This window comes from Camellia sinensis, chromosome 5 (genome assembly GCF_055761805.1).
Source record: "Camellia sinensis isolate YWXY chromosome 5, ASM5576180v1, whole genome shotgun sequence".
NCBI classification, from domain to species: Eukaryota; Viridiplantae; Streptophyta; class Magnoliopsida; order Ericales; family Theaceae; genus Camellia; species Camellia sinensis.
In genome coordinates, this window is record NC_138965.1 from 140,591,889 (window position 1) to 140,617,974 (window position 26,086).

Sequence of the window (26,086 nt, forward strand, 5' to 3'; positions counted from 1 at the left end):
TTTAGAAAGGGTAAATATCTTACCCATTTTTTAAACTGAAAACATTAATGTTTCGGCATAATCCCAACAAATATCAAAAGGCATAATTAAAATAAGAGTACACATGCATTCCAATTAGAAATTTCGTTTGCCCTCTAGTGTTCTTCATAGATTGTTTCACTTTTTGCTGCCTTAAAACTTAGAGCTTTGGTTTCATTGGATTACTTAGGCCTGATCTATTAGGAAGATGTAAATTTTCCCATTCATCATCATCCTCAGCTTCAGCAAAAAACCGATCTACCATTTCTTCACTGACTTGCCATAGTTGTGGAGGCTCCCACTGTAAAAACAAAAACAAAAGAAGAAGAAGAAACAAGTCATAGTAACGGTCAAATTACAAGCACGGTTCAAAGTAGTACAGGTTCATATTTTTTAGGCATATTGTAGACAAATCCTCTTCATTGTTGTAATTACTTCTATAATCCAAAGAACCTAAATAATGATAATTATTTGTTCAAACTTCAGTTGAGGGGAAAATTCTGACATTTTCTCAGTGTGTGCTGAGAGCTTTTGTTGTGCTGTGGATTCATGGCATCGTTTGATTGAAGTGACAAACTACAGCACAAATTAAGAAGTGAACATAAGTCATTCTTACGTTCGCTGTAAAGAAAAATGATAAACGAGTAAGTTTTTTTCTTGAACCGCTTCTACATTTCCGCATTGTTTTGTTTTTCTAGAATATACATCAAATAAAATTTATGTAAAGCAAATGTTTTCTCTAATATACTCTGTCATCACAAGAATGTCCACCAGTCAGGAACATTTGACATCCCAATCAACTGAGTTAAGGAAGCGTATGATCGTAATTAATGATTTTATCAAATTTACTAATACATGTATTATCTTACATATTTGATTACAGATTTGTTTTGAAGTACTTTACATACTACATGATCGTCTATATTCTAAGATTCCAATCCTTATATTCTACAATGAATATCAGTTTTTCTAAATAACTGTAGAGATGTGGATCAGAAACTGTCAATATGACTACCAAATAACCTGTTGGACTACTAGCCCAAAACATATAGGGCTTGTTTGGTTTGTTTTTAGGAGAGTTGTTTTTGAAAAAAAATTTGGGAAGAGAGTTTAGAAATTTTTTTGGTTTCTTTGGTTGTATATTTTGGGAGAGTTGTTTTTTTGGGAGTTTGGGATGATTTGATATTTTGGGAGAATTTGAGTAGATGTGTGTGAGAGAATAAGTGATTGAGAAGGAGAGAGAAGAGAGAAAAAGTGATTGATTGATGTGTGAGAGAGAGAGTGATTTTGAAATTTTTTTGAGAAAAACTCAAACCAAACAATTTTTTAGAAATTTTTTTCTGAAACTCATCTCTCAAATGCAAACCAAACATACCCATAATATCAAGTTTCACGTGATAAAATAGTCTTCTTCCTCCATCCCTTTGCTTAGGTTATATATATATATATATATATTATAGGCTTTGCTTGGATTTCAGATTTGTGGAGAAATTTATGGATGAAGAAAAAAATAGAAAAATAGCTTTTATTTCTTTTTCTTTTTTTTTTCTTTTATAAATTTCTCTACAAATTCAAGATCCAATGTTAATGTTGAAACAAAAGCAAGTAGTCTAATATAGGAATGCTAAAGGTAACAAGCAATTATTATTATTTTTTTTTGGTACGTACCTTGGGCTTTTTATCTTTGTCAATTAGCATAGCTCTGGCACCCTGCAAGTTAATGTTACATGATTGAAAAACAAAGTTATAATTTACAATAAGATGAAATAAACTTACATCCTTTATGTACATGTTCTTTGTCACTTTCGTTTTTTTGTCAATTGTGTTCATAAAGTTCCTAATTTGAGTCAAATTAATCCAATTTTAGATGACCGTCTAAATCATTAAAGGATAATAATAAAAATCGGAAATGTTTCCTCAAATTTGAGTTTTCTAAAGTGACAACTTTATCAATTTAATATCTAAAATTGTAAGAATATGCTTTATCTTCTTCATTAGTGTTTAAGAATTAAAGTGACGGAATTAAAAAACTTGGGGAACTAATGTGACAAGGAACACATACTTCAAGGATTACATGTAGATTTTTATTATTAATGGTCCATTTGAAATAGAATTAATTTGACTAACAAAAAAAAACAGAAACAAAATTAACATTTCAAGAATAAAAAATGATACCAAATCCATATTTTAAGGATCATACACATATTTTATCCTTTAGAATATATGAAAACGGTAGATTCTATATACCTCATAGAAATCATTGTTGACCGTTCTTCGCATGAAATGACGAAAGAGAGTAAATTCACGACTGAGACAATGTTCAAGTTTTAGCACCCTTCCTTCTCTAATCTAATCAAGAACCAAACAAGATTATGTTAAGAGTGAAATGAACAAAGGTTGAATCTGTAGTGCGCACCTTCCAAGGGTGTGCATGATGCACACTTCAAAGTTAATGGTTTGATTAATGCAAAATTACAATTCAATCACATCAGACCATAACTCCAACAATTAGTGACTTCACTGAGTCATATCTAGGAGTTATGATCAGATGTAATTGGGTCGTAACTTCAACGAAATTGTATCGTAAATTTGCACACATCCTGTTGTAATCAAAATAGATGCTCATTATGTACAGAAAAATTATATTCATACACAAATCCATCTTCAATTTTGTTTTGTTTTGTTTTGAAATGAAATGTCCACAACAAGCCACATCATTATGTATGAAAATTATATATGAATTTTTTTTTGTATAGCATTACTCTTATATACACCTGTAAGAGGGTACACAATACAAACTGACACATAAACAAATGTGCCCTCTCATCTTAAATGTTGCTATAATGCACTTGTAACAAGGAATTTTCCAAATGAATTCAATGAAAATAAGAGAGCTTTTATTATTATTCTTACAGATCGTAAAGTAATTTTAAGACTCGTTGGTGAAGCTGACTTCAAAGAACTTATTGCCTCAACAATCCACTTATCTGTTCCAGTTTCCATTTCTTCTTCCTAAATAAAAGAAAAGAACCAGTGAAAACTTATTGTTTGGGTTAGTTGCACTTTTGATTTCTAAAGTACATGCTCTTTGTCATTTGAGTTTTCAACATTTCAATTGTACTAATTTCATTGCCAAAGTATTGAATGTATCCTAAAGTAGTTCTCGAGCTGACATCATCCATAAAAGCTCAGAATCAAGGATAAATTTGGAAACAAAAGATATACTTCAGCAAAAAGGTTATTGCGATAACTTTTTGGATGACGAAGTTCAATTTTGTTTCCAAATTTAGCTTTGATTCTGATGGCTAATACAAATGGTGTCAAACACGGGACCACTTTAGGAAACATTTAATACTTTAGGGATGAAATTGACACAATCAAAATGTTGGAGACCAAATGATACGTAGTGCATAGTTTAGGAATCAAAAGTATAATTAACCTTTTTTCTGAGAAGGATAGATATATACCAAATGGAATAATTTTTGACAAGTTTACTTACTAGTGATGATAAGATTTCTTCAACTGTTTTTCTAGAAAAACACTTGTTGATGATCTCTACTCTGTTCATCAATAAATTTCACTAAAATCAAGAGCTTTGTCCATGATACAGTCCTATATAATAAAAATCCACAACAAAAGCACTAGAAATGCATATAAAAACAAATTGGTGAATGAGAGCCAACAAAAGGTTGAAGTAAAACAACAATAACTAAGTAACCTTTTATGAAAGCTATCTTGCTTTGCATGTCCTTTGTATATAAACTTGCTGACGAGCTTAGAAATGGTCAACGTATCTGCAGCAACCAGCTCACATAGCGCATCTTCTAACGGTTGAAGATCCTAAGGTACAAAGGAAAGAGAGAGAGAGCGGGAGAGAGAGAGAACAAAAATATATTCTGTATTACACAAAAAGAGTATAAGGAAAAGAAAAATGTTATATGTCGATTTATTGACAACATTTTGTATCTTCTCTACGTAGGTTCCTTAGAAATAATCATTAAAAAAATAATGATCCTAGTGAAATAAAACGGTGAAAAACCATTGCTATATAGCGTTGGACCTTAAAACCTTTAATGTTCCAATCCTTTTCTTAGTTGCAAAGTCACTTTCTGAAAAGGAGTTGTCTACGAACATTATTATGAACCAAGTTTTGATAATTATGTTTTTACAAGTGGCCAAAATCATATTGGTTTATTTTGTAATATAGAATTAAATATGATGTATCACTATTATTACAATAAACACCCATGGAATAAAGGAACAAAAGAGAAGTAAAATAAAGCACCGAAAAAAAAGGACAGGACACTTCTTGGCCACCCAGACAGTAGAGTCGTGGGTGGTCAATTAGGTGGGTGATCAATTAGGTCACGCTCAATTGTTCATTGTTTAGTACTTTCAATATTACATTAATGGAAGCATTAAATACATTTTAATGTAGCGTGAGAAAAAATGATTAAAATTTTTTATTCCAACCAATTTTCCATCTATGTTCTAAACAATATTTTTCATAAAGTAATTTCAATATAATTTTTTATTCTCTTTTTAAGATTGTGCATAGCATGAAATTTATGCTAGTTTACAAAGAGTGGTGCTATTAGGTCTCATTTTTTCAACCAAAACACTTCATATTTCATCTTTATTATGCAAATTTTGCACAAATGTCCAAACTGTCCCATCTCAGGAGGGAAAAACAAAAGTTTAAAGGTGAGCATTTTTCAAAAAATTATGATTGTTTTGTCATTTTAAACTTCATATCAACTAGGTCTAAATAAAATGGGCAAAATGATTAGGAATTGAAACTTCTATAGCACTATGTTCTTCTTTCCCTTGTGCACAATACTTAACATTTAAAAAGTATCTATACCATTTGTGAGTTAGAAGTAAATTTTAGTGGTAATATAAAATTATATTAAATAGTATGTTAACTCTTTTTCGTTTCTTGATTTCTGTTCATTGCACAGGTTTATTGCTATTATCATTTTAGAATACCTTTGAAAGGACAAAGTGAGTTGCAAGGCCACATGCAAGCATTTCAATTCCATTAATTCTTGCTCCAGTAAGCCCTAAATATTCTCCTGTACAAGTTGGGCATGTGATAAATTATAAAGAAAAAATTATATATATGAGTTTAAAACATTGGACAATATGAGTTTAAAATATTGGACAGTTTTTGGTTCAAGCCCCAATTTAAAATAAGATAGAAACACATGATATTTTGATTAATTTGAACAATTCGAATGGTACAGTAACTAAAGAACAATTATGCAACTTATAAAAAAATGACTGTAATAGTTATAAAAAAATGACTGTAATAGTCATTGACAAGTCTAAAAGGAGCATTTGATTCCCTTTCCCTAAATGGTCTCCACAGCTAAGTCGAAAATGAAAAGATAGGAAATCTTTTAAGAAGTCCTTATTTTCCCAAAATTGAAAATTAAAAAATTAAAAAATTAAAAGGGAGCTTCAGTTAGATGTTTGAGAGCTCCCTCATTATAAGATTATACTAGTACAAGGACACAAAAAAAAGTTTTCCAACTCCAATCCTGTAATATTTTGGAGGCCAATTTATGACCAAAATACCCCCACCCCACAATAGCGCTTTAGCAAGTAACCCCTTACTTTTGAATTGCTTGGAATATTAAAATTCAATAACATTTGATCTAGATCAACATTATTTTTTTTAATTATAAAAAAAAAAAATTGTATTTTTGAATTCATCGTGTCGAAATCTATCAAACAACACACATAATGAATAGAAATCTGAAAAAATTTGACAAAATTTTACTTGTTCACTGTTATCTCACATTTCTCCATAATAGAGTGAGGGCCACCACGAGAAGTGTTGGGAGAAATTCCTTTAGGGGCAGAAGGTTGACCTGAGGTGTCAATCACCTTACCTTAATCTCCAGTCACAAGAGTAGGGGCAGGACATGGGGATCTATGGCCATTGGCCTCAGCATTCTCTTTCTTGGGAGAAGAAACCTCTTAGGAAGCCTAAGCCAATTCCAAACTTCCAATGTGGAGCAAGTAGCAGTATGAACCATCAAAGGCGTCTTCCAGAAGGAAAGATTGAAAGTTGGAGACGTCTTCCGTCTTCCTCATCCCTCTACTTGGTGAAGATAGCCTCAGCATTCTAATTTTGATGGTGGAGAAAGAAGTTTTCATTTCTCCCTCTTATCCAACTTCCTCTTGGCTTGGGCCATAACCTCAAATGACAGTACTGAACTTAAATTGAGGAACAACCATTTTGGCCACAATGGCTATAGAGGGCAGACCACCAGATAAGTCAAAATAGAAGACCAACAAAAAAGAGATAAAATAGAGGCATACCAAAATTCTTAGCAAAAAGCAGGGTCTTGAATCCTCTGTGCTCCTGGCGAAGACCTAAGGCAATATTGTCTTTCAAACCATCCTCTAAGGAGATAGTAGACACTACAGAAAGAAGAAGAAGAAGAAGAAGAAGAAAAAAAAAAAAACTGGTTGACACTAGAGGAAAAAACATTTCCAGAAGGTGAGCAAGCATACTTATTTGGAAAAGAGAGTCAGAGCCCAATCATTTCAGCATGTTGAACTTGGACTTTATGATGTCCAAATCCTTAGCTGTAAGGGTGCGAGCCTATATAAGTACCAAATTATGTGCTTTCTAGGGTAGATTTTCCTCTCCCTCCTGATTAACAGAGGCTAGACAAGAGAGGTCTACAACAAAGTACAACTTAATCTTGGACATGATCTATTGGAGGGAATGAGACACAACTAGGAGATGGAATGTAATGGCAACCCAAACGACAACTAAAGTCAATCCAATCAAACTGGAAGAGGATCTGGGAAAGGTCATTAGAAGAGAGACACACAGAAGAATCATAGGAGTCACTAGAAGAATTTAAACAGCTCAAAATCTTTGTCAGAGATAAGTCATGAAACGAGAAGGCAGTGTTAAGTTATGTGCTTGAGGACAATAGTGTCATTGTACTTATTCCTTTGTTATTATAAATACATGTGTTTAGAGAGGTAAGAAACCTAATTAGGTTTTGAGCCTCCTATTCCAGCAAATCTCTTCTCTCTCTGTCAACTCTTATGCTCCAAATTTAACTGTAAGACAAAGCTAGAACAAAGTAGTGCTTTTAAGAAACCTATGGCTCAAAAATCAAAACTATAAATTGCTGATCCTCTTCGGATGGGACAACCACAAATGGTTAGAACACCAAAAACATGCAAACGTAAGACAAAACACAATAGCCATGTCAAATGTGGCATTAACGGTTCTCCTACGTGTCGAAAAAATAAAATTTGCCAATTACTCATTAAATGCATTACATCATTTCCCCAATATGTCACATTATACTGCAGATATGAGGGGGGGCAATTGATCAGGAAAATTTGAACAGTAAGCCTAAGGACAGAGCTGGCCAAGGCTAGCAAGCCAAGGTTGACCCAAGAATCTTTCTTAGGTTAGGTGGGAAAGGAGGGAGATTCGAATTTGAAATACATGATTAAGAGAGTAAGGATAAACTTGTGATAAGATAAAAACAAAGAGCACACGATATCTAGAAGTGACAACCTTTGTCATCTCCACAATGCATGCCTAAACTTATGGAGTCAATAACATTATATAAACAAAGGGAAACACACCAAAAAGAGGTAAGATCTCAAAATGAGATCACTATCCTCATAGCTTTGGTCGTTGTGGGTAGTGAAGGGTAGTAAAGGATAAGGACCAAAATCTGAAAGTACACAATGAACTAAAACTAATATAAAAATTATGAAAAGTCAAATAGTTTAAAAATCTAATGAAATTGTTACAGAAAAAATAAGAGTTAAAAGTGATACCAAAATAGCCTGGCAACCTAGAAAGAAAACATGTGGCACCAACGTCAGGAAAAAGTCCTATTGATGCTTCCGGCATGGCAAACACCTAAATTGGACATCACACAAATGAATTATGTTAGGATTTGTGCATGGTTGAAGTTTAAAGCAATGTATGTTTGATTGAGTTTTTCTTTCTTTTTTAATTTGTATTTTCAAATGCATATGCACTAATGTTATCATACAAATTACAGAAAGGTGGAGTATTATTGCAACATATATTCATGCAATAAATAATAATAATGTTTGTCAAGGTGCTAGACAAAATTTTAAACTCCACAAACTCTGGTTCTAAAACTCATTAACCTTATGGGTAAGTTTAGTCAAAGAAATAAGTATTTTTATTATGCAATCATGTCTTAAAACATACTTACAAAGATTACCATTTACAATCATAGTTATTTCAGTCTTCATGTCTTAAAACATACTTGAAATGAATTTTGGGTTGTTGGTCAAAAATTTTTTTTTATAGTTATCTCATTCTTCGCATATGCAGCTGTGAGATGTGCAATCTATACACCATATATAGGAGAAGCAAAGTTAATGAAAGGTTAATGTAATGGGAGACCTAAATTCATTTGAAGCATTGCTTTCAATATTAACAAAAGCAGTTGACTGGTTGAAATGAAGATAGTAAAAAAAAAGGAATAACTATTAGACTGGAAGATGGATTTTAAGGCTGTGTTTAGATCTTAGATTTGGGGAGGGAAAAGAAAAGGAGAGGGGGAAATGAATGAAATAGAAGCTAAGTTTTTTCACAAATCCCTCTTCATTTTTCTTTTCCTTCCAAAAATACCTTCATAAATTTAAGATCTAAACAGCATAAATATTGTAAACAAGCATTTGTAGGTGCATCCAAGTCATATACAAGAGCCATGGTTAAGGTTTGAGAGCCAACAAGACCACTGTTGAAAATAACTCATTTAGAACTTATCATTGGCCCGTATACTTTAAAATGTCATCTTGGACTTATCAATACGGCTCGTATTGTTTAAAATGTCATTTTAACCCTATAAATTTAGATTTTTTATATGCTTTAAAATGCCATTTTCAACCTTTATATCGCTGTGGTTATTATGCCTAAGATTCCACTTTGAATTTGTACACTTGGTTAGTATGCATAAAATATCAATTTGAACTTGTTTACTGGGTTCATTTGCCTAAAATGTATTTCAAACTAGTTAATTTGTTTAGTACACCTAATATATTCACTTTGAACAAGTCTGGTATGCCAAAAATGTAAATTTGAATTTGCTCATTTGGCTAGCATCTTTTAATTTCACATTGAAATTGTCTGTTTGGATACTATATATGTCACTTTGCGCTTGATAATTTGATTAATGTACTCAAAATATCCTTTAATGTCGCTTTAATTTTGAATGTTGAACTTTGTCGAAAATGCCATTTTGAACCTTTGGATTTAACTCACCTTTTGAATTTTGGGTTGTATGCACAAACTGTCATTATTCCAGACCTTTGGATTTAGATTTTATGCTTAAAATTGTTACCTCAAGCACATTTTTTCCCTTAACTATCAAGCAAAAATTTCCACTTTGAACTTACTTTGGCTAGTGAGCCCAAAAATGAATTCTCATGTTTTCAAGAAAATATTCAAAAAACTCATTTTCAAATGAAGAGCATCGAGGTCAGGGCCTACTTTTAGTAAGCAGTTTACCTTGTCAAATGATGCAAATAGCAATGCAAAATCAATGTGTGGGTACAAAGTTTTTCATTTCTTTTCTAACAAATGAAGCCGATCATTTTGTTTCTAACTTTGCCACAACCCATAAATGACAAGTAACTTATTCGGAAACAAGGTTACCTAGTTTTGGACGATGTAGGATGCTTAGCCCCTTCACTAACCTTTTTTTATTCGAATAGACAAATATAGAGTCAATTTTGACCTACCACAACTTAAGTCAAAGTTAGGTGATGCCTCATTTTTTATTTTGAGGACTTATTACTTTTCAAAACTCATATGTTAAGTCACATTTATGTTTGCATTTTGGATTCATTTTAATATAAACATCTAAAATCATATTAGGGTGTGAAATATAGTATAGTTAGAAAGTAATTAACAGAATTTCTTACGTTGAATTCCATAATTTTCAAATTATAGAAAATCTGCTGTACATGACTGCAGGACATTCCATTTACATGAATGTGGAATTGGAATAGCAAGAGTTATGTTGAAGAATTTGAATAAAGATGAATTTATTCTACTGTAAAAAAGTGTTTAACTATCTTCCATTTTTTATGGGAGACAAATGCGACAAAATGAAAATGCTATAAATATTTAAATGTTAAAAAAGAAATTTAACTGCATCAAACAAACATGTAATTGGAAAATAATCAATCTATGTGCATATCAATTAACTAGAGCGTGCATAATGAAAGATAAAGGGTAGATAAATACAGTATGCTCAGTGACAATGCGAAACGTTCCGAACATGGATAGTCCAGCACCTCCTCCCATTATAATTCCATTAATAAGGTAAACCTTCAATAACAATTTTAGTTAGATGAAATAAGCTAGCTATGACAAAAAGAGAAAACCAGGGCTTGTTTGGTTGTATTTTCATTTCATTTTTTCTGTTTTCATTCCAAAAAACACAGAAAATTTGTTTGGCAAACTGTTTTTGAAAACTATTTTCAGCAAAATTTTCTAAAACCAACCCACTTTTGAGGAAATCCAAAAAGTTGTTTTCAAATTTTTAAAAACTATTTTCGCACAAAAATAAAAATGATATGAAAATGCAATAATTCTAGAAACACAGATGTGTTTTACAGAATGGAACACAAATGTGAGACAAAGGTGGGGTCCACATGTGAGTGCCACCATTTGGTCTCACATTTGTGTTCCATTCTGCTGTGGAACACATCTGTTCCTAGCACTCCTCATGAAATGATGGGTGTTTCCAAACTTTTCATAAATAAAAATAAAGAAATCGAAAACACAAGCAACCAAACAGGTCCGGTTGAACTTAAGTTACTTATAAATATATATATATATATATCTCACCAAAGGTTTTTTATAAGTAGCCAGTAGATAATCTAAACAGAGTTGTTTTTGGTAAAACTTTGCAGCGAAGCTCCAATGTCCTAAAACAAGTTAAAAGAGATTTCATTTCAATACTATTTGATTACATATAACATTTGTGCCATTAATGAAAGCTCAAATTAGAAGAAAGTTTGTTGTCTCTTCAAGGACAGGCAAAAGAAAAGGAATGATTTGTAAAACAAAAAAAAAAAAACAAACAAACAAAGAAACATCTTATAACCTGCTATACTATATTGAACCACTCTGACAACATCTCCACCGGCACAAAATGCTTTTCCCTTTCCCTTTCAAAAATAAAAGCTAGATTAGAACTCATAAATTATTAATAACTACAGTAACGAAAATTAAACAAGCAAAAAAAAGTGTACGTGCTTCATCAATGAGCGGCAAATTAATCAATGAAGTTGCAGGGATGAGCAAATCATTGTTGAGGCATTAATTGGTTAAGCTGGCTATTTAACATTTATTTTTGCTTTGTCATGGTGATGTGATGGAATGTTAATTTGAACACAGGTGATGATTACAAAGGAATGCAAACCATAGCAAATGAGGCTAGTAGTAAGAGAGTTGCTATATATGATTGCAATATTTTACTAAAACTCTTCACCTCCTATGTGATTTTTTGTCATGGTGAGTCCTATAATTTTTTTTTTTAAAATATGCTGTGTTTTACATGTCCATATGTAATTTGTTGTGTGGATATACATAGGAGGTGAAATAATATTCAGTGACAACTATCATTTTCTAGTAGTAAACTTCATTAGAAGCTATAGAGAAGGTGACAAAGTTTTCCGGTACTTGTAGAGTATTTGCTTGGCTTGACTTGTTTGCATCCCTAATTATTGGATATTTGAAGCATTGCTCATAGTTTCCACTATTCAAATAGTCTTAACAATCCTACAAAATTTGTTCCATCTCCACCCTCAAATACATATTCTAAAATTTGAATATTTGCTAGATTCTAATCAATTTGTGCGAGCAAAAGAAATTGGTGTGGGGAAAAAGCACTAAATCCCTATGAGTCAATCAAGCTCAGACCCCGAGGTCTAACTCCAAGATCTCCTTACCCTATCCCCCTCCTTCCTGACCAAACAAACATAATAATAATGATAATTTGTTCATTCTATATTGAAGTAAATATATTAGAAAATATGGCAGTCATAACTAAGATACAATAAGTGTTTGGTGTAAATACTACAAAGCCAATTAAAGTATTATGGTGTGAAATTAACACAAAGGATGAGATTTTTACATGGGAACTCTAGCTTTCTTTTAAAGTTGCATGTTTAATTGCAAAATTCTTTGTTTCTAAATGCAATACATTATTTATCATCCTTAGAGGGAGGAAATAGAAGCAAGCATTTCCCATTCAGTCGGTAATGAATCAATACGAAGGGAAAGTGTCTTCCATGGGAATCACAAGTTTCGAACAGGCTGATATTAGTTGGGTATGCTCCTTCCATAGGTTACTTTCTTGTACTGTGGGTGTTAGCAGACGTTTTTCAAAATTAGTTGTCTTACCTTAAAAATTACAAATTTGATTTTAGAATCATCCTCATACACTCTCAAGGCTGCTCCAATTTGAGAAATCTGCACATGAAACATAAAAATAAATAGATTTCATTTTCTAAAAGTATAAATTAAGATTAGTTAAATAGAATAGACATGCCAATAAGTTGTATCCTTTCTAATTAGCCTTTCGCATTGACATTGTCATATAAACTGATCCACAAAAATGACATCTTTTAAACCAAAAGAGAGCCGCACACATGGATAATTACAAATTAACAAAATTATCAAACTTCGTATATTAATTTAAATTATCACTTTCGTAAGAAAAAAATGTCTCTATTTTTTAGAAAGGAGGAGCTCATTCTTGTCTTCTTCCTGAATATGATAAAAAGAAAGATATTCGTATAATGTCTTCAAAAATGACACAAAGTTCAAGCTATATTTGTCTTCTTTAAAAATATGACACAAATTTTGATAATTTATACAGTTTTCTTTTTCTTTTTCTTTTGCCTTCGTCTACATCTTTTGTCAATTGATACAAAATTCACCATATACATTGAACTGGTTGATTTTCATAGCACACCCATAAGGTGTGGACACCTTCTAGTATATATATAGTGTTTAAATATTCAAGACAAGCAACAATGGCAACAACTAAACATCGTTTTCATGATTTTTACACAGGTTACAGCCACTTAAGGCTGTGTTTGGTTCATGAATTTTGGAAGGAATTTGGAAAAAAAAAGAAGAAAAATGTAGGTGAAATGCGAATGAAATATAATTATATTTTACCTAAGTTTCATACACTTTTTTCCTTTCCCTTTCCAAATCCCTGAACCAATCAGACTTACATGTCATGCCTCTCAGTTTGGATGGAGGAGTTAGGTGAGAAGAGAAAAGAAATTGTAAGAATAGAAACTCTTTCACTTGTTTGGATAGTTAAATAGATGAAAAATGGTGAGCTAGGTTACACGGACTCGGGTACGAGTATCGGGTGCGGGTGCGTATCTAGGGGTCGAACACTTCAAAATTAAAAAATAAGGATACGTGGATATGTATCCGAATTTGGATACGGGTACGGGGATATGTTAAATAGTTTTTTTTTTTTTAAATATATTTATTATATGAAGATGAGTTATATTATATAAATAATAAATAAAAATCTATGGAGATGAGTTATATTATATATATATATTTTTTATAAATATTTTTATTTTAATATACATTAATTATTTAATTTATTTATTATATTTTTTAAACAATGTGTTCTAATTAATTTTTTTATTTTGTTTTACATACATGTGTTTATTCTTTTTATTAATATATATAAGTATATATTATCTTATAAATATATTATATGTTATATAATAATTATCATTTAATATATAATAATAATAGTTATTATTATAGTTATTATAATAAATATATTATATGTTATATAATAATTGTTAAATATATATAATAACAATATTTATTATTATAGTTATTAACTATTAATAGTTTATTAACTATTATTATTATTATAGTTATTATTATAATAGATAGATACGAATAGATAGACAGAGTCAGGAAGAAGATAAAACGACAGAGAGAGGGAGAAGGAGAAAAGGTGAAGCGATCGCGATCACGATCGCGAGGGAGAGAGAGAAGGCGAGAAATAGAGACCGGACGGAGCTTCGATCGACTGATGGAGCTTCAATCTTCGACTGGATCGACCCGATAGAGCTTCGATTGGAGGTCTTCGATTTTCGACTGGATGGAGCTTCGACTGTATTGACTGGATGGAGCTTCGACCAGGTTCCCTCTTGCTCTCTCTTCTTTCATTTCTTTTGCTGTCTATGAAGAGCTGTGTCCGAGATCGAACAGGCAAATCCGACACAGATCCCACACCCGCACCCGTGTCGTGTCGACACGAGTGCTTCGCCCAAAAGTGGCGAGTCCATGTAACACAGATGGTGAGAAAAGGATTCCCACCAACCCCATGTTTTGTTTCCCACCAAAAGTGGTAAGATTTGGTGAGAAAGGAAACTGAGTTCAATGAAAATTTTCTAAAATATGAAAATTATCCTTATGAAAAAATTATTTTGATAAAATAAAATACAAGACAATACAATACTTTCCTCTTTTTTTTTTCTTCCTTTAGGTGAATTCAACCAAACTTAATGGTGAGAAAAAATAAATCATTTCCTTTTTTTCTCACCTAGGTAAAAACATAATTATTTCTTTTCTCACCTCACGATCCAAACGGGGTGTAAGAGAAAAATATTGAACGCTTGACAAAAAAAAAACAGTTTCTAAAACCAAATTGTGATGAATAATGCTACATACAGCAATTGGTATACCAATTAGTGTGTTAAAGATGATGTAGCATAATTTTAAAAATTTTAGATATTTGTAATTTGTATAATAGGTAAAATTAGTAATAATATCATAACATATATTGGTATACTAATTGGTATATCAATTGATACATGTAGCACCACCAAATTGTGATGGTGACCTTAAATATTTCCATGTGTGGTTGAAATTCCAAACCATGAGAAAACTGAAAATAGACTTAGGCTGTGTTTGATTTAGAGATTTGAAAAGTGATTTGAACGGTGAAAGTTTCACCTATATTTTTTCTTTTCATTTTCAAATCCCATCTCAAATCTCCAAACCAAAGTGTTTGGCTCACTGTAATGAAAGTGAACATTCCTCCATTCCAGCTAAATCAAATGAAAAACATAGAATTAATGAGGGAAAGAATGTGAACCTTGGCTTCCGATTAAAGAATTCATATGTTTGCAAAATGCAATCCCTAGTAGTAGCAGACCTGAGCAAGCTCACAGCCACAGCCACACTCAAAACTCCAAAATCCACCACCGTCATGGCTGGAGGAGCTGTGTGTATGGTGGCACCTATGGACGTTTCAGCCACAGATGTGTGTGTGTGTGTGTGTGAGAGAGAGAGAGAGAGAGAGAGAGAGAGAGAGAGGGGCGTAATGAAGTCAATGGGTGCAATGGCAATTCCGCCCGACCCGATCCACATCTTGCCGCAGATTTTTTGTTAAATGGTAAAAAGTGAAATAAATAAAAATTATGACAAATTATATAAATGGTCCTTATAATTTATATGTTATGTCATTTTAATCATTTTAATTTTAATTTGTTCGTTTTTTATCCTGAATTTTAAACTTTGTATCATTTTGGTCTAATTGAAAACGGAAGTTAAGAAATTAGATGAAAATTTTGCGCAAGAATGACATGTGATTGGTTTTTAAGGGTAAAATAGATATTTGGCTTTCTTTTTGAGCTTCTTCTTTGCTTGTGATTGAACAGAACCATTGACCACCATTGTGCGCCGTTTCACTGCCTTCTGCTACCATTGCCTCAGCCAAACAATAATCCCAACATGAACAGATCATCATAACTATCAAAAATTACAAAACAAAATCTAATTTTCAACCCTAGATCAAAAATCACAATACAAAATCAACCTACAAACCCTAGCCACGTCTTCAAATTTGAAACCCCATATGTACAAATCTCCATAACTAACAAAAGAAAAGGAACAAAAGCAGAGAAAGAGATGGAGAATATAAGCGAAAGAAAAAAAAAAAGATCACCATCATTGATTGCTCCGTCGCCGTCGTAGTTGGTTGCGTCGTTGATTGGGCATTTTCTAATAATCAACAACAATGGTCTTGTCCACAACAAAATCATTCAATGTTATATTTAATTTTCTATCGACATGTGAATTTGAAGCTAAAGTTGAATCTAAAGTGTCGAATTCGATGATAGACAATGGGGATATGTGAGACAATAAGCTTCAAAGTCCTCTGCCACCAAAGAAGAGTGGTTTTGATTGTGATTGTAACTCTTCCTTGACGAAGCAGTCATGGATTTGAATTCAAGCTTCTTCAAATCGCAAGCCCTGGCACCTTCTTTGATGGTGTTGTAAGTGCATAACCAGACCCTTTTCCAGTGAAAGGGTCTCGAATCTTGGCAGCCTATTTGCTACATTTTCGCTGTTGAACCCCCTTGTATTTCGACCTAGATGGCCTTGGTCGATTAGGGTTCAGGGTTTTGGTTAAAACTCTTTTCTTTTAGAGGATTTCTTTCTATCGCGTCACCCTACCTCTCCTACAATCGCAACGCCATCACCTCACTCCTTTCATTTCAAACTCACGACAACAACTGCCTTGCCATCCCTCATAGGCCATCGACGCCACCTCTCTCTCCCTCCCTCAGCTCTTCGACGACACCTCCTCTTTATCCCCCTCTCTCTCTCTCTCTCTCTCTCTCCTTTGTACATATATATATATATATATATATACATATACATATATATCATTGAGTTAAATGGGAGTGAGTTAACTCACTCTGAGTTAGATGGCTAAATCATTGAGTTAATTGAGAGTGAGAGCAAAATGTCTGTTTTGCCCTTGGAAACCAATCATATGTCATTCACGTGCAAATTTTTCGTCCAATTTCTTAACTTCCATTAATTGGACCAAAATGATACAGAGTTCAAAATTCAAGGTCAAAGTCGAGCAAATTGAAATTAGAGGGACCAAAATGACACAACGTGTAAACTACAGGGATCATTTGCATAATTTATCCTAAAAATTAAGTTTGTTGTTTACCATGTGTTAAATTAGTACATTTTATATTTTTTTTATAAAAAAATGTAAAATATAGATTGAGTTTAAAATGACGTGATAAAGAGATAATGTGATTTAAATGAAATAATTATGACCTAAATAAGATAATATGCTAAAATAATATATGTTATTTTAACACATGCCAAATAGTGCCTAATAATGAAAATTATGAGGAAGTTAATCCCGTGTGTGGTTTAATTTTCTTAAACCTATTTCATATATAATTTTTAAATAAAATAAATTAATTTGATGAAATAAATAAACAAAAAATCAATATTTTGAAAAGTCATGAATAATTTTCAAAAATGTTAAAATATTTTTTGATATTATTTTTATCAAACATTTTGAGAAACAAACCAAATATGGCTTAATTTTTTTGTATAACTCATAATAGCATGATAATTTATTTATTTTCAGATTACAAAACCGATAAAAGATCAAATCAATTTGGTACAACGGTATCACAAGATCTTAAAAAAAATTAAAACTTTCATAGAAGAAAGTTGCAAAAATTATAGGAAAATACAATAAAATTTAAATTTATTAAAAAAGTAGTTAGAATTCTTATTTTCTTGTAAAATTTTCATCATAATTAAATTCATAAAAGAATATTATTTTATTTTCTTTTTATTTTATTTTACTTCACTTTTTATCATTTATTTATTTTTAATAAATGGAGCCTAGGTAACTATTTCTATAACAAATTTAAACTTTCTTATATTTTCTTGTATTTTTTGTTAGAAACTAGTATAAGCTTAATTACCATGTTATCATGAATTGTACAATAAAATTAACTGTTTTATAACTTACACTACTTTTATACTAAACAAAATTAGAAGAAAAAAAAAATTATTATTGTTATTTTTTATTTCCCTTACTTTTCACCATTTTCATCCTAACTAAACTTTTTAGAGTAGAGAAAAAAACAAATACAAAATTGCAAACCAATGTCATCCCGACTAAATCACATATTTAACTCACTTCTTTACTTCTCATATTATATCATTTTATAACTTATCAATTATTATTCATAATATATCGTATTATTCATAACATCTATACTATTATATTAAGTGAACCTTAGATTTGGTCTCTTGAAGCTCCTATCATGTGGAATTTAGGTGAATTACATTAAAAAAAAAAAAAACCCACGTTTTCTAATTTTCCTAACCAACTACTTAATACTCAACTTCAAGTAGAGATGACAATTTGAACCCGGCCCGATGGGGACCCGACCCCCCGATCCCGAATTGAACGGGTTTTTCCCGAAAAATATCCCCGATGGGACGGGGATGGTATTCAAAAACCAATCCCCGAACAATTTTGGGTCGGGGACGGGGATAAGTGTCCCAGGCCGGGGCCGGCCCGTCCCCGTTTCCCGGCCCGGTTTATCCCCAATGTGAAATTACGATTTTACTCCTATATATATTAACCAAGCCCGTGTCTCTCATCTCACGGATCATCTCACTTTCACTTCTCTCTCTCCCACAGAGCCGTGCCTCTCATCTCTCTCTACCTCACTCACTCACTGACTTCTCTCTCTCTCTCAGATCCACCACCATCGCCGTCCAACGGGCACTGTCGCTTCACCTCCGTCGTCGACTCTCCACCTTCGTCCACCTCGTCACTTTCGCACTTCTCCTCCACCTCTGTCTACCTCGCACCGCCGCTCCACCTCCTCCGTCGTCCATCGCGCCGATCTTCTCCAGATCTAAGCTGCGACGGAGAAGATGAATATATATATATATATATATACATCACGCCGATCTTCTCCACATCTTCTCTAGATCTTCTCCATCACGCTGATCTTCTCGGTAATATATATATGTATATATACATTTTGTTGTTGTTGATGTTGATGATGATGATACTCTAGTTGTTGATGTTGATGATGATAATACTCTAGTTGTTGATGATGATGATACTCCAGATCTTCTCCAGCTGCTGTTCTGTTTTGTTTTTTTTTTTTTTTTGGTCGGGAAATATTCGGGGTCGGGGAAACCCGATCCCCGTTAGGGGACAGGGGTGGGGACGGTGATAGGTTCACCGTCGGGGATCGGGGCCGGGGCCGGGGAAATTTTCACCATCAGGGATCGGGGACGGGGAGTGTGATCCCCGGCCCCGCCCGCCCCGTTGCCATTCCTAACTTCAAGAAGAATTATAATAAAAAAAAAAAAAAAAGCCCATTTTCCATGTTCCTACTACAGTTTCTACCGCCCTCTTTAACTGTTTTTAAAGGAACTAAATGGAGACATATCAGGGATCATGTTCATTTCCAAATTGGAAAGTAAGTTCTAAAGCATTTGCCAGTATAGTTTGCATAATAACACATGGTATGCATTTCTTGGGATGTTTGATGTGGCAATTAATCATATTTTGGAAGTCCTGGCCTATGGCCATCAATCGAAGACAACACAAGAGTTATTTCTGAGGAATTTTTTTCAAATTGTTCAGGTAATGTGTAACTGTCTACTAACCATCTCCCTTTGTATTTTTTAGTTTCTTCTCTCTTTCTATAATAATTTTCTCTTTCAAAGCCATGCCAAAACAAAATTGTTAAAAACAAAAACAAAAACAAAAAAGTGGGGGAAGAGAGATATAAAGACACAAACTACCACTGCACAGGAGGAGTTCCTAACTACCATTGCACCAGTCGAGAGTTTTTAGTAAGACATGAGGCAAACTCTCTTCTCCTCTTCTCTTCTCTCTCTTCCTATCACAATGTGTTAAAATAATTATTGATTTCTGAATTAAGAGTTGACAGAGACATTGTTTAAGACATGAGCCAACAAATTGGAAACCAAGTATTGCATGCCACTAATTCCCACCATGCTCTAAAAGTAAATTACAAGATTTTTGTTATAAAATGCTTTCTTTTTTTAAATTTTATTTTTTGGTTATAAAATGCTTTCTTTTTTTAAATTCTATTTTATGTTTCCCATTTCAAATATCTAAATGGCACTTTGAGATTCTCTCTGTTAATTTATACTTCTTTGATAGTTTCCCTAAACTATTAACATCTTTCGAGCATTAATTCTATTTAGAAGCTTTAATCCATTTTTTCATTATTAGTTTAATTTTGTTCATTATTAGTAGAAATTTATTTTTTCCAGATTGCTTTGATCTCACATAATGTCTAACTTATACAATCGCCTCTAACTGACTTCAGAACTAACAACTTTTTGAAGGGTTGCACCATCAACCTTCTTCTATAGTAAGTGTTCTTTGTTTGTTTATTTGTTTTTTTAAAGTATAAACTTTGTAATTGTTTAGTAAAAAAAATGGTATTTATTTATTAGTTATTATTTATGTTTATTAATAAGCAGTTTATAACTATTACTTTCCAACTGGAAAATTCACATTTCCATTTTGTTGATCACGTTGATTAAAAAAATAACAAATGAAAAAAATATAAATGTATACATTATAATGTAAATTTTAAGCTCATAATTTTATGAATTTTTTTCATTTTTTCCACTATATAAAAGTTCAATCTAAATTGTAAATAAAATAATAATAATTATTATTATAATAATAAAATAATAAATTATATACATTATGATGTGGATTTTACGCTCATATTTTTATGATTTTTTTTTTCATTTGTCCCATCATATAAAAGTTCAATCTAAATTACAAATATATATATATATATAAAACATGTATACAGTATTGTTTCATTATGATTTGAATTTTAGACCCATATTTTTATGAATTTTCTTTTTCCATTTTCCCCACCATATAAAAGTTCAACGTAAGTGATAATTAATGCCCCATCACCATGTGAGAATTTTGTAGGTCTTGACTTTTTTTTTTGCGATGACCTATTGTTGGGTTATTATATTTTTTCATGTTACTTTATAATTTTGTGCTTTTTAGAACTAATAACTTTTGAAGGAGTTGTTTAACACCATCAATTTTCTTCTCCTTTAAGTGTTCTATTAGTGTTTATTTGTTTTTTTTTTAAAAGTATAAATTTTGTAATTGTTTAGTAAAAAAATTGTATTCATTTATTATTTATGTTTTTATGTTCATTAATTAGCTGTTTAGAACTAATAAAAAAATCACATTTCTATTTTGTTGATCATGTTCATTAAAAAAATAACAAATAAAACAAAAAAAACTATATATACTTTATTTATACTATCTATACTATTATATTAAGTGTGCCTTGAATTTAGTCTCTTCAAACCTTTGCCATGCACTGCCACATGTAATTTAAGTGATTTGACCATAAAAAAGAAAAAGAAAAAGAAACACATCCTACCTTTTCCACTTTCTCCCTCAATCAACTACCCAATACTGTTTACCAAAAAAAAAAAACTACCCCTCTCTCTCTCTCTCCCCTTTGTTATCACATTTCTTGCTCAGAGTTTTCTCTCGCCCTTTGAATCTCCAACATGAAGGCTCAACCTCCATTGATTACGTATCCCAAGTTTTCTCTGTGACCAAACAGTTTATTAGGACTTTTCTTAGTGACACGGGTTTTGAGAGATGCCCATTTCATTTTGAAATTCTATATGGATTTCAAATTCATACAGTGTTGATTTCATTTATTGTCTTTGGTGTCCATTGCTTTTAAGGTTTTTTTTTTTTTTTTTTTTTTTTTGGGTTATGGCTAGGTTATTTTAATTTTTTTTTTATAAATCTCTTTGATTGTAAGTGTTTTAATGGGTTTGTATTTTTGTATTTTGTGTGTACTAATTTAATTACATTTTTTAAATTCTTCATTAAAAAATAATAAAAAAAAAGATGAAAAGTTTCATTATATTATCAAATTCTTAGGGGAAAAAATTGATTAGCATTTTACTTGGTTTATATGAAAAAAAAAAAATCAACGTAATTGTTTATATATATATATTTGTTGTGTATATCAAATTTATTTGACTATAAATATTCTAAGAATTTTGAATTTATAATTTTTAAAAAGAGTACTATTTTTTTAAGAATTATTATTTTATTTTGTTTATATCAAAATTATAAGTGTTCTTTATTTATTTTTTTAATAAATTTGTGATGTATATTTATTTTTTTTAAAAATAATATTTTTTTAATTTGCGCACACGTCGTGTGTGCCCAACCGCTAATATCATATTATATCATGTACAAATACTATTTCAGGTAGAGTAAATTATACTTTTTTTTTTCTTATATTTCCTGATTTTCTCACTTTAGTTTTTTATAATATTTTTTCTTTCACTTTTGATCCCTTATAATTTTTCTCAAGCTACTTATAAAATTAACTTCTGCGTAATTTTGGACGACAAGTATAATGTAGACAATCACTTGGGGTTAGTGGCAAAATAAATAAAGAAACCAAAGGAAAATGCTTGAAAACCAAAGAAAAATAGATAAATTTTCCTTCTATTAAACTAAAATAAATATGAAACCAAAGGAAGTCAACATACCATTTCATATAATACCAAAATAAAATAAAATAAAAATATACCATTTCATAGGTGAGGCTGTTCAGTTTTTGTGGTCTATTTAGTGTAACCTTCCTCGTATATGAGTTCTCCGCAAACAGCACCTGATCAATAAAAATACAAAGTTTATGTTTGTTTGGCAATACGAACATAAATTTCAGTTGTTCTCTCTCTCTCTCTCTCTCTTTTTTGGGGGGGAGGGGTGGTTGCATATTAAGTAAGCATATATTATTAAGAGAGATATTTATATTTATGTATTTATTTTTATTTTTTTTACACTGTAATTATCTAGCCTACTTTTACACTGTATTTGATTGAAAGATTTGGAAAGTGATTTAAAAATAGAAAGAGAAAAAATGTATAAAACTATGTAAAATACAATTATATTTTATTTATATTTCACCTACATTTTTTTTTTCATATATTTTAATCAAATATATATAGTGTTAAAGATAGCTGGGGTGGCCCGTCCATTATGCAGGTTAAACAATCACCTAAGACCCCACATTTTAGAAGGCCTCCATTTTTAGGATCCTTAAAAAATTTGTTATTTCTTTACGCCAAAAAATGAAGTTATTGAGCCCTCACACTGGATCAAATAAATAAAAGGCACATTTGCTAGAATGTTAATGAATGACCATTTTTTTGGTTTGGCCCTCAAAATAGTAAGGCATGCTAGAAGCCTTCTTCAAATAAGATCAACCTTTCTTTTCAATTGAAAAAATATTATAAATTGTAAAAGTATGTTAGAAAATTTTTCTTGGGAAAAATTAGTAATTTTGCATTTTGCAAAGCAAGATAAATTAATTTATATATAAAAAAATTTCCATTGAAAAATTAAACAATTGTTATTTAAATGTCAAAAAGTTTTCGTTCGATATATTGTCCACCCTAGGATAGAGAAATCCATGGCAACAGCTGAGCAAACCCATTTAAGGCATCAAAAATCTCCCCACCAAATCGCATCTTATCCTAGAGTTGATCTTGAGACCTTTTAAAGAGCTGCCCACCCATATTATTTTCATTTTAATTATGATTTTTATGTATATTTTTGAACTAATGCGAATACTAATTATTTTAATCATAATTTAAAACCACATGTGCTTAGTTAGTTTTCCATTTATTTTAATGACAAAAAACAAATGCATTACAGTTTTTATATTTTTGAACTACTTATAATTTTATTTTTATTTTTTATTTTAAAATATGTATCAAAGTTCTAGTGTAAAATTAACCTAAGATTTATTAAGCATAAATAAGTTTAAAATTTTAATTATTTAAAATTAAGGAAAGGTATTTTTAACATTCATATTATCAATTTTAAACTTTATAGAAACTGTGCCAGGCATACCCTATATAGCAACAAAGACAACAACGATGACCATATTACTTGCAAAAACATATTACCAAAAATTATTAGCATTGAAATGAACAAAGTTTTTTATAAAATAAATAAATAAATAAAATAATACAATGGAGTACCGGATTAATGTCTCTCTCAAACAAGTTGTGGGAAGCCATGAGAGATGCTTGCAAATCCTTGAAACCTACAAGAAAAATAGCAGTAAGTTTGATTGGAAGTACCTCCAATCAACCAACATTTCTTCAATATATATGCCAGAAAGGTTACATAATCATGCGATGCATGTACAAAAATGACAGTTGAAAGAAACAATCTAAATGTAAATGGAAGGAAAAAACTGAAAGAATCAAAATTTTAGATAGTTACATATGTAAGAGTTATTCGAATATGAAAAAATGCATGATATAATTTCAAAAATATATTTTGAGCTATGTGTTTTATATAATAAACTAGATATAAACCTGTAAGTATGGAAACACAGAGAAGGAGAGCAATTGCATGCAAGTTTTTAGTAAGCTGCAGTGTACACTTTCTTATAGAGTCCTCGTCAGTGTTGGTCTTGTATTTATTGGGTGCTTTTGGTTCTTCACCTGCCCATTTTCGTCATTGCTACTTCATTAAATGAATGGATGTGGACGAAATTACTCTGGGACGATTTTAATATTTTTTATTTATTTATTTATGTATTTTGTTTATAATTTTATTTTTATCTTATTCATGAATTTCATCTTATTTATGAATGAAGATTCGTTGTTTTGGTGACCTTTTGTTTTATTCATGAATAAAGATTAATTGGAGTTCATGAATTTGGTGGTGAGTTAATATTTCACTACAAAAAAATTTGTTTTTTGCGACGGTAAACGGCCGTCGCAAATGCTCCCGGAAGCCGTCGCTAATGCCTTTTGCGATGGTAATGTGGCTTTTTGCGACGGTAAGGGGGGGTTGCGACAGATGGGGTTGCAAAAGACCTTTCGCGACGGTAAGTACCATCGCCATTAGTTTCTGCAACGGTAAGGTGTGTTTTTTGCGACAGCATTTTTACCGTCGCAAATAATGGGGAAAAAATCACTTTTCGCGACGGCACGTAATTTCCGTCGCTAAAAGTGAGTTTTTGAGACGGGAACATTACCGTCGTTAAAGGCTCTGGCATCTTATAAGTATTGGCGACGGCATGGTTTACCGTCGCTAAAGGTGTCCTGTACATTCAATAAGACAGCTTTTGCGACTGTGTTGGTACCGTCGCAAAAGCCTATTAATGGTTTTTGCGACGGGTTCTTCTCCCGTCTCAAAAAATTAAAAAAAAAAAAAAACCCTACTGATAAATTATTAAAAAAATTAAAATAACATGTATTAGATAAAAAATAAGTATAAAAAATTGAAAAATTACAGAATAATATAAATACGTACATAAACAAAAATTGACAAATAATGAAAATTAATAATATTGTTCCATTCATAGCAATACATAAATAAAAATTCATAACAATAAAAATTATGCCACTACATAACGTCGCATAATACATACATAATGTTGCTCCCAAATTTAAATAACATAAATCAAAATCAAAATCAAAAGTTTTCGTCTTCATTCGTTCGTGGGTTACAAAAACAAAAATTAGTCATAATCTTGATACGCCCGCATTCCAGAAAAAGCCAACTGCTACTCAGGAAATATCTGAAAAAAACAAGATAAAAATAATTAAAAACCATATAATGTGTTAATATTTTAATTATAGAAAAATATAAAAAAAAATTGACAACTATATAATTAGAAAGATAGTTTAGTAAATAATTTTGACTGGACCGAAATCCGGCTCTAACTCCCAAACTGGGAACCCGATTCGAGCCCCGTCTTCTCCCACAAGTCTCTCGTGCCTAGGCGGTCGTGTGTGCCAAGTTTCGTGCTAAACCGACGCCGTTTGGTGATTTTGGGGCGTTAACGCCTCGAAAAGAAGTTTCTTAAGGAAGTAATTTGCCTAAAGTGAAATCCGACTCTAACTCCCAAACCGGGAACCCGATTCGAGCCCCGTCTTCTCCCACAAGTCTATCGTGCCTAGGCGGTCGTGTGTGCCAAGTTTCGTGCTAAACCGACGCCGTTTGGTGATTTTGAGGCGTTAACGCCTTGAAAAGAAGTTTCTTAAAGAAGTAGTTTGCCTAAAGTGAAATCCGACTCTAACTCCCAAAACGGGAACCCGATT

The 26,086-nt window shown here is 31.6% G+C and overlaps 2 protein-coding genes across 3 annotated transcripts in view; both read right to left on the reverse strand.

The window, feature by feature from the left end:
• Positions 1-24,414, reverse strand: LOC114298991 (putative 3-hydroxyisobutyryl-CoA hydrolase 3). 2 transcript variants are annotated; one of them, XM_082869870.1, is made up of 16 exons: positions 24,350-24,414; positions 24,008-24,072; positions 22,549-22,629; positions 12,464-12,532; positions 11,163-11,226; positions 10,904-10,983; positions 10,298-10,381; positions 7,846-7,930; positions 5,008-5,093; positions 3,737-3,858; positions 3,518-3,578; positions 2,932-3,030; positions 2,266-2,367; positions 1,687-1,728; positions 524-594; positions 1-319 (listed from the first exon to the last, which is right to left on the reverse strand). In XM_082869870.1, exons 2-16 carry the CDS (start codon positions 24,044-24,046, stop codon positions 277-279), a joined length of 1,128 nt encoding a protein of 375 aa, XP_082725996.1. In that variant the 5' UTR covers positions 24,047-24,072; positions 24,350-24,414; the 3' UTR covers positions 1-276. The 2 variants fall into 2 exon arrangements, with proteins under 2 accessions (XP_082725996.1, XP_028099462.2); XM_028243661.2 differs by lacking the exon at positions 524-594 and having other exon boundaries at positions 24,350-24,410.
• LOC145791727 (uncharacterized) overlaps positions 24,202-26,086 on the reverse strand; it is a 6,680-nt gene continuing 4,795 nt past the window's right edge. The window contains exon 6 of the mRNA XM_082872150.1: positions 24,202-24,225. Within this exon, the coding sequence (XP_082728276.1) occupies positions 24,202-24,225 (24 nt within the window). The remainder of the gene's footprint in view (positions 24,226-26,086) is intronic.

What these genes read in the sequence shown, in the direction of transcription:
- LOC114298991 (XM_028243661.2), bottom strand. Translation starts at nt 24,046, where the DNA reads ATGGCTTCCCACAACTTGTTTGAGAGAGACATTAATCCG. An exon ending in GGTTCAATATAGTATAGCAG is followed by an intron (nt 10,984 to 11,162) that starts GTTATAAGATGT and finishes AACTTGTTTTAG; the next exon opens with GACATTGGAGCTTCGCTGCA. An exon ending in GCATTGTCACTGAGCATACT is followed by an intron (nt 7,931 to 10,297) that starts GTATTTATCTAC and finishes TGTCCAATTTAG; the next exon opens with GTGTTTGCCATGCCGGAAGC.